This window comes from Sinocyclocheilus anshuiensis, unplaced genomic scaffold, assembly GCF_001515605.1.
Source record: "Sinocyclocheilus anshuiensis isolate Anshui unplaced genomic scaffold, SAMN03320099.WGS_v1.1 scaffold813, whole genome shotgun sequence".
Taxonomy (NCBI): Eukaryota; Metazoa; Chordata; class Actinopteri; order Cypriniformes; family Cyprinidae; genus Sinocyclocheilus; species Sinocyclocheilus anshuiensis.
In genome coordinates this window covers 475,911-484,505 of record NW_015540942.1, presented here as the reverse complement: position 1 = coordinate 484,505, position 8,595 = coordinate 475,911, and the positions used below count along the sequence as shown (strand labels likewise).

Here is an 8,595-nt window from a genome sequence, read left to right as displayed (position 1 = left end):
AGGTAACAACGCACTATTAAGATTCAAGTGTATGTAAACTTTTGAGTGGGGTCATTTTTATTATTTTCTTTTTTTATTTCTCTTATTTCATCTCATTTTGGTAAAATAATTAACATTTTGCAGTACTGCAAAGTGTATGTGAAATTTTGAGGTCAAGTAAACATGACAAAATGTTTAGTTTCTTTACTGGGAAAAAATGTGATCCTTCAGAGAGTGCACCTGAAAAATAAGATGTAAAAAAAAAAATATATTCAGGTAACAACGCACTATTAAGATTCAAGTGTATGTAAACTTTTGAGTGGGGTCATTTTTATTATTTTCTTTTTTTATTTCTCTTATTTCATCTCATTTTGGTAAAATAATTAACATTTTGCAGTACTGCAAAGTGTATGTGAAATTTTGAGGTCAAGTAAATGTGACAAAATGTTTAGTTTCTTTACTGGGAAAAAATGTGATCCTTCAGAGAGTGCACCTGAAAAATAAGATGTAAAAAAAAAAATATGCTCACTTACAATACCACATCAAACCACAATCTAATTTCATCTTTATTCAGGACTCTTACCGAAGTGTCTGACACAGCTCCTAGATTGCTGGCATCAGTGGTTGGGATGACAAAAGAACTCAAGCGAACATCAGTAGCACTGTACTATAGTCCAAGCAAACAAAAAATAAGAAAACCAGACTGCCATGAGTGTCAACTTACAGTACATTACAAACAAGGTTGGGAAAGTTACTTTTGAAATCTATTTCACTACAGACTACACTTTAAAAAGTAATTTGTAACTTTAATGGAATACAGTTATTGATTTTTTTTCATTTTAAATATGTAATTAAAGGGATAGTTCACCCAAAAATGAAAATTATGTCATTAATTACTCACCCTCATGTCGTTCCAAACCCGTAAGACCTTCGTTCAACTTCGGAACACAAATTAAAATATTTTTGATGCATTCCGAGAGCTTTCTGACCCTCCTATAGACAGCAATGTAATTACAATGATCAAGGTCCAGAAACGTAGCAAGGACATCGGTAAAATAATCCATGTGATGTCAGGGGTTCAACTGTATATGCTGAACAGTATACACGGTTTACGTTCACTGACTGGATACTCTCCAAAATGGCACTAGGGTGACGCGGAGGAGACAAATTGTTGAATAAAGTCGTTATTTTAGTTTTCTTTGCATACAAAACGTATTCTCATAGCTTCGTAATATCACGGTTAAACCCCTGATGTCACATGGATTATTTTACCAATCTCCTTGCTACGTTTCTGGACCTTGATCGTGGTAATTACATTGCTGTCTATGGGAGGGTCAGAGAGCTCTCAGATTCCATCAAAAATATCTTAATTTGTGATCCGAAGATGAACGGAGGTCGTATGGGTTTAGAACGACATGAGCATGAGTAATTAATGACAGAATTTTCATTTTTGGGTGAACTATCCCTTTAATATACATGTATTCTGTTACTCCCCAACCCTGATTTCAAATCATGTAATGATAGCTTAGTACATTCTTATGAAAGTATGTAAACTGTGAGGGACACGGTGACTTACAGGCAGTTCTCTGGGTGCGGATGAGAACGGCGGGTCACTGGCACACATGCGGGTGAAGGGTTTCTCTTTGGTAGTGGGGTGATTGGTGCAGCAGAGGCGCAGAGTGGCAGCAGGGAGGAGGATATGCCAGATGCTGCCGTGCTTCTTCACCAGCTCATCCAGCATCCTGAAATATACATGAAGTAATGCTGGACATGTAGAAACAATATATTTCCGCAATACAGATTTTCCTATTCACATGATAAAAAATGTAACCGATCATGAAACAGTTAAATGTCATCTCATCTAAAATAAACATGCGATTTATTTCCCAGCTTGTTTACCTTCACAGACATAACCGACTGTTTTTTGCAACGTGTGTTTTTAACGTAAACTTGTGTGTGAATGAGAACTTAGTTTAGTACTCACAGCCGCTGGTGCAGCTCTATTCTGGAAAAGGGGGCGGGGAGCAGCAGCTCATTGATCTGTGGAGTATTTTGAGCTGAAACTTCACAGGCACATTCTGGGGACACCAGAGACTTATATTACATATTGTAAAAAGGTGCACAATATGTCTCCTTTAAATCATGTAACATCACATACTGAATAAAGTTATCAAATTCAAAATTATTAATTGACAGCCGAGATAAATTGAGCAATAAATGCCTGAAGATGCCGTACTCATTTAGAAGTGATTCGGTGACCAAGTCCATGTAACCAGTTTGCCGGTGATGTATGACTAAGGCGCTTGAATTCAACCTCAGGCGTTTCTTCAACTCACGATTAACCTAAAAAGAGCGAGAAGAAAAATGACAACCATTAATCCATGATATGAAATGCAGCTGTTTTTCCAAAGGAAATTCAAAAGGATTTCCAAGGGAATTCCTACATACACTACCGTTCAAAAGTTTATGGTTGGTATGATTTTTTTTAAAGGTACCGAATTAAAAGTCTATTATGCTCACCAAGTCAAAAAAAAAAAATACAGTAAAAACAGTAATATTGTGAAATATTATTACAACTTAAAATAGGCTAACTGATTTCTATTTGAAAACATTTTAAAATGTAATTTATTCCTGTGACGACCAAACTGAATTATCAGCATTACTCCAGGTTTCAGTGTCACACAATCCTTAAGAAATCATTCTAACATGCTGATAACATGCTCAAGAAACTTTTCTTATTATCAATGATGAAAACAGTTGTGTTGCCTAATATTTTTGTGAAAGCTGTGATACATTTTTAAATGATTTTTTGATGAATAGATTAGTTTAAAAGAACAGCATTTATTTGAAATAGAAATCTTTTCTTTCGTGTCACTTTTTATCATTTTAACACGTTCTTGTTAAATAAAAGTATTATTATTATTTTTTTTTTACCTTACTAACCCCAAAGGTTTTGAAAGGTGTATGTGTCTCTTACTTCCATGAGGATCCGCCTGGGAAGCCGGGAGAGAATTCCGAGAGGGTATCCCTGCTGATTGATGACTTCAGCGAGACACTTGGCCACATCCTGACTGAGATTCTGAGTCAAAGGAAAAGCTTCCACCCATTTGGAATGGTAGTCAGTCAGGGTCATGATGTGCGTGTGCCGGTCAACTGTCGGAGAGAACGGGCCTCTAACATCCAGCCCAAGCCATTCCCACCTCTCTTTAACCTGAGGGAAGGCAGTGCAACAGTCGAATTCTGTTCTGTTATCTTTAAAGGCCTAACTATAACGATAACTATAGTGGCATCCACAGCAAGAGATGGTAAAATTATATTAATATAAGTGCATGCTGCCTTATGTGATCTGCTAATTTAAATGGATTTTGATGTCAATGTTTTAGTTATTCTGAAAGTGGTTCCAACAATATCAATCCTCTTCATTTTCACCATTATAGCTGTGTTGTGGATTTCAGTATTCTCATAGAATTAGAATGTTCATTAAAACTTGGAAGAAAAGTGCAGAAAAATCAAGTGTTCTACCAAAAATTGCACTCAATCCTAAACAGTCTGGTGCAGTAGATAGCACCTGATAGGATATCTTGTCATCATATCTGTGTAATAACGTAATTCCCCAGAGACTTACTCGAAGTAAAAAATTCTGATGAAACCTAGCAGATACCTAGTGACAACAGTTGCATCACAGTTCTGATGTAAATCAGAATAGGCCTTACCTCGATGATATGGGGTTTCATTTGTCCTAAAACTCCATAAGCCACATGCGGCATCTGATTAAGAGAATTATGTATTGATGAACAACACTTTCATAGTACTCTATTAGGAAATCTACATTTAGGACTCTCTTTTATTCAACAGTACATCAAACTTACTTACAATATTTAATTCCTCATCTCCAGCCCAGTGGATGTTCTGAAGGAAAAACAACAGTTCATTTGTGAACCACATTTTGGCGCATACACTCTTAAAAATAAAGGTGCTTCACTATGCCATAGAAGAACCTTTTGGTCTAAATGGTTCCATAAAGAACCTTTAACATCTGAAGAACCTTACTGTTTCACAAAAGGTTCTTTGTGGCGAAAGAAGGTTCTTCAGATTATAAAAAGGTAAGAAAGAGATGGTTCTTTAAAGAACCTTTGACTGAATGGTTCTTCTATGGCATTGCTGTGAAGAACCTTTTAAGCACCTTTATTTTTAAGAGTGTAGGAATGGGGGAAAAACAATTATGTGAAAAATGAAAATGTTAATTACACTGGGCAAACAATATCCACTGTGAAAGAAACTGGGTATAGTCATGCTTCTGTCGAGAGCTTCATCACCCAGGATGGTCCACGGTAGACTGAAAAAGCATGTGGAAAAACATACATTAAGTAAGAATAACAATTAAAACAGAATAACACCACCACAGAACAGCATGTATCTGATGGAGACCAACCCTCTACATTGCGAGTAAATCACTCGCAAATGCGACTAAATCTTACTCTGGGCGACTAAATAATGTCTAACATTAGCCATTGGCTAATAAATTCTTAGATTTTACACGCCAGTATGTGTGTGAGAGGCGTTCAACACAGATTTTCACTCGATAAACACGCTGACTGAGCGCTTGAGAGTTTCGCTCTCCGTCAAGCGATCTGTACTGTTTGGATGCGCTCAATGGATCATGTCATGTACTCAATGGATGCGCCGTATGTAGCACGCAGCGCACCTGAGAGTTTTCTGTGAGGGGTAGGGGTGGGTTTAGGTTAAAAAGTGTATAACTATCTGTATATAAAAACAATCGAAGTCTATGTAATGTCCCCATTTAGATAGCTAAGTAAACGTGTGTGTGTGTGTGTGTGTGTGTGTGTGTGTGTCAAATAGTATATCAGTCTGGCGAGTAAACAAAAAAATGTGCTAGCCAATGGCGATTATATTGCCAAGGTGTGCGTAGAGGGTTGAGACCTTTTTTCCGGTTCTGTCAGTTGCTGTGTGGAAACGCTCTTTGGGTCTGTTCTGGTCTGGCTAGAGCTACTTTTGGTAGTGTTCGGCTGTAAACTCTCTGTAGTTCTGTGCTCAGGCTTTTCTGAGTTAGACTTCTGCAAGGTTTCTGCTGTCACATCAGGTGCTGCTTGACCAGATGAATTTGAGTCGGCAACAATTCCCTTCAATTCCAAATGACCAGAAAAAGGGACATTTTAATGGCACATTTATATAATGAAAAGGAATTGTAGTAGTTAATTGCCTTAAGCCCCATTCACACCAAGAACAATAACTATAAAGATAACGATATTAGCGTCCACACCAGCGAACGATATCGTGTTTATTCGAAGCGCACGTGCGTCTGGCGCTTTAAATTCTTGAGCTCGTTACAGCAGGGTGGATTCTGATTAGCTGTCAGTGTTTTATCGTTCATCAGCTGGAAAAAAAAATCATTTTGAAAGTGATTCCAACGATATCGTTTCTCTTTGTCTTTATCGTTATAGTTGTGGTGTGGACTCTGCTATTCTTTAATATTGAGATAGATTTTTAGAACTATATCTTTATCGTTATCTTTCTAGTTATCGTGCTTGGTGTGAACGGGGCTTTAGGATGCATGATTTGTCAAGCCCTCCACAGAACACATACAATAAGCCCAACAAATTAATGGGAAAAAAAACTATTATTCAGACATTTCATAATTAATAATATTTGATGAGCTTTAGATTGCATTTAATGGATTACACTTTCAATTAAACATTTTGCAATTGTAATGTAAAAGATGCCTTTTTGCATGTTCGGACTGTTTTGTTGCATTTACACTATTTTGACCCGAAGGTGTCGCCAGATATTTGAGAGGTTCGAAACTATTTTTTGATGACGCAGCATCAGCGTAGCCTTAAACTCTGTAATATATTTGATTATTTATGGTCTCATATTTCTGATCTATAATTTCACATTAAAACATTCATTTTATAATTTTTTTCTGAAATTGTAATTTATCTCTAAGTGCATTTTTTAAAATGATCTGTGTAAATACACCCTTTCGTGTGCAATCCGAAGAAATATTTCAGAATTTCAAAACGCATATAAAACAGTTTCTATAACTCACCAAAGCTCTTCTGCTTCTAGGATTGATTTTAACCTGTAGGCAATAAAGTTTTTAAAAATGTGATGGAAAAAAAAGATTACATTTAAATGGGTAGTTGACATCAAATTTCAAGCAGTTTCAGCACTGTATTGTGGAGGTCTGGCATAATATAATTAAACAAAAATTATTCTAAACTTGCTTTACTTCAAACTAATATTCTATTTGTACTTTTATGATTTAAAATGGTGAAAACCCTAAGAATTACCAGAGCATCCATTAAAACGTGTAAATTTTAACATAAAATATTGATATTTAAAAACAGTTCATACACCTAAGTACATTCCTATCATATCATCACGTCAACTTTTACTCGCCTTTCTTTCTAGATATCGATTTGGGAATGAAAAGATGGTCGGCACAGCCCATGAATGAAGTCTTGTTCTCTTCCCATCTTCAATCAAACACTTCTTTTCAAAGTGGATGGAGCAGATTTTACTGTTTGGAGCAGGTTTCCAATCTTTCCATCTTAAATTGTTAAGCCACTTTTTCAGCAAGTTGGGGTCTTTCAGCGGGAATCTGAAATAAATAAAAATACGAGAACATAACTTAATACAGTCAGCCACGTTTAGCATAATATAAAGTAAAACCTTTGCACTTACTTGTGGAATGAGAGACTCTTGTTCCTCGCAGTGTTTTTACAGTTATATGCACAACAACGATACACCATCGTGTTTGGAGGCTCAGCATTCAAATTATCTACCAGTTGTATATTTTTCTAATGGAGGGAGAGATTGTTTTATTTATCGTTATATTAGATTGTTTTATTTAGCGTTGTATTATATTTCAAAAGACGCTCGCAAACGAGCAAACAGACTTAACGCCAAAACCAAAACAGCTCGGCTTCATCTGTGGTGTCCAGCTACGAGAACTGGAAACACAGCTATTGCCACCTACTGGCCAAAATGAGACTTCAGCTCAGATTAAGTGACATTGCTTGGCTGCAAATGATCGCAAGACATTTGCACGATTTTCTCTTGGAAGCTGTTCCTTTTTACCTCAGATTTTGTATTATTTGTAACATACATTATGGCTGTACATTTTAAAGGACATTCAGCATCAGTTATGCCATTACAGTTTGTGCACTTCAATGAAATGTAGCCTATTTCTTTTTTACACTTCCAAATGACAAAGACAGCAATATATTTTAAGAGAAAATATGTGACAATGCAATCATTGAAAAGAAAAGGTTCATTGTCATTATAGTTATTGTTGTTTATTATTTCATTTTTTCCGACCCCTTTTCATTAGCCTATTTTGTTTATCAACTTACAAACAGATAATAAAAAATAATAAACTATTCAGAGAACACTGTAAAATAAGTGATTCTAATCAATCATTTAGCACACTTGTTATCAGCTTTAAACTGGAAACACCTCAAACAGCCTAAATGTGCTGTGTATTTGATCTAACAGAAATTGTGTAATTATTCTGTCATTTAAGGTTTTAAAGATTTGGAAAAAGACGATATCATTGAACAACATAGATGGTTTAGTGCATTCATTCGTATGTTTGTGTAACCTTTGCAGCAGAAAATGTATTATGTTTTAAATTAATTGTGTCGAAACCCAACAGAGGGCATAAACTTCTTGTAAACAACGAAGAAATGTCTAACAAAAATCATAAATTTCAGAAAAAAAGATGTTCAGAAAAAGCGGCCAGTGTTCACACTCTTATTGAATGTTCAATTTTTTCTATATTCAGAATAATTTGCTAATGAATCATTCATATTGCAAACCAGTTCAAGCAATTCAGAAAAAGAAAAGGCTCAAAACACAAATCCACTCACAAATAAGATATCCTTGCCAGTTTTAATAAATATGAGCCATTTTTTTTTACCAATGCAATATTTTAGAACAGAACATAAGCAGCAAATGCATATACATTTCCTTTAAGCTTGTTAATTTTGCTGATTTTTTTTTATTTTATTTAAATTGCAAGTTTTACATTACCCATGGGAATCCAAAACTTCAAGAAAAACTAAAAAAAAAAAAAAAAGAAGAAGAATCTTAATATATACAAAACCCATCTTTACCTCCACTAGAAGATCTCCTTCCCACAAGTCCAACAAAGATCTCCCCCTTGTTTCCTGAAAATGTATGTGAGATGCGGGATCTGTTTAATCTAAGTTAATTCATGCACCAGTCCATCAATCAGCAAGCAGCCTAATGCACACAATGACAAAAACCTACTTCTCTGGCCAGGTCGCACTGGCTGAGTGATTCCTAAAGAGAGAGAATAAACTAAAAACTTTCAAACAACTTAAACAACCTTAATAAAACAGATTTCTCATTTTTAATTCAAGGTGTATGAAACACTATAAAGTAACACTGGAGAAAGTTATCAAGTTTCACATGATAGCTATACATTTGCTGATTTATTTTAGGCTAATTATAGTGCAGCCAAAGTCTTGAGTTAGAGAGAAGTGAAGACACTGTACCTGTGCTCCTGCTGCCCATTAATCCATGAAACTGCTGCGATTTGGATTGCTTCACCAGATCAGCAATGCACAT

At 35.6% G+C, this 8,595-nt stretch overlaps 1 protein-coding gene across 2 annotated transcripts; it reads right to left on the bottom strand.

The window, feature by feature from the left end:
* Positions 1 to 349: 349 nt before the first annotated feature.
* On the bottom strand, positions 350 to 6,955 carry LOC107689697 (uncharacterized). 2 transcript variants are annotated; one of them, XM_016487817.1, is made up of 12 exons: positions 6,685 to 6,955; positions 6,400 to 6,601; positions 6,047 to 6,079; positions 4,921 to 5,120; positions 4,228 to 4,315; positions 3,853 to 3,888; positions 3,693 to 3,746; positions 2,957 to 3,190; positions 2,216 to 2,322; positions 1,556 to 1,721; positions 563 to 646; positions 350 to 472 (listed from the first exon to the last, which is right to left on the bottom strand). In XM_016487817.1, exons 1-12 carry the CDS (start codon positions 6,750 to 6,752, stop codon positions 437 to 439), a joined length of 1,308 nt encoding a protein of 435 aa, XP_016343303.1. In that variant the 5' UTR covers positions 6,753 to 6,955; the 3' UTR covers positions 350 to 436. The 2 variants fall into 2 exon arrangements, with proteins under 2 accessions (XP_016343303.1, XP_016343304.1); XM_016487818.1 differs by lacking the exon at positions 6,047 to 6,079.
* Between the last annotated feature and the right edge of the window lie 1,640 nt (positions 6,956 to 8,595).

Coding starts and splice junctions, on each gene's coding strand:
- LOC107689697 (XM_016487817.1), bottom strand. CDS start 6,752: ATGGTGTATCGTTGTTGTGCATATAACTGTAAAAACACTGCGAGGAAC. Junction 5,121..6,046: donor CTAGAAGCAGAAGAGCTTTG/GTGAGTTATAGA, acceptor TTGGAATTGAAG/GGAATTGTTGCCGACTCAAA. Junction 3,889..4,227: donor GTGGATATTGTTTGCCCAGT/GTAATTAACATT, acceptor TTTTTCCTTCAG/AACATCCACTGGGCTGGAGA.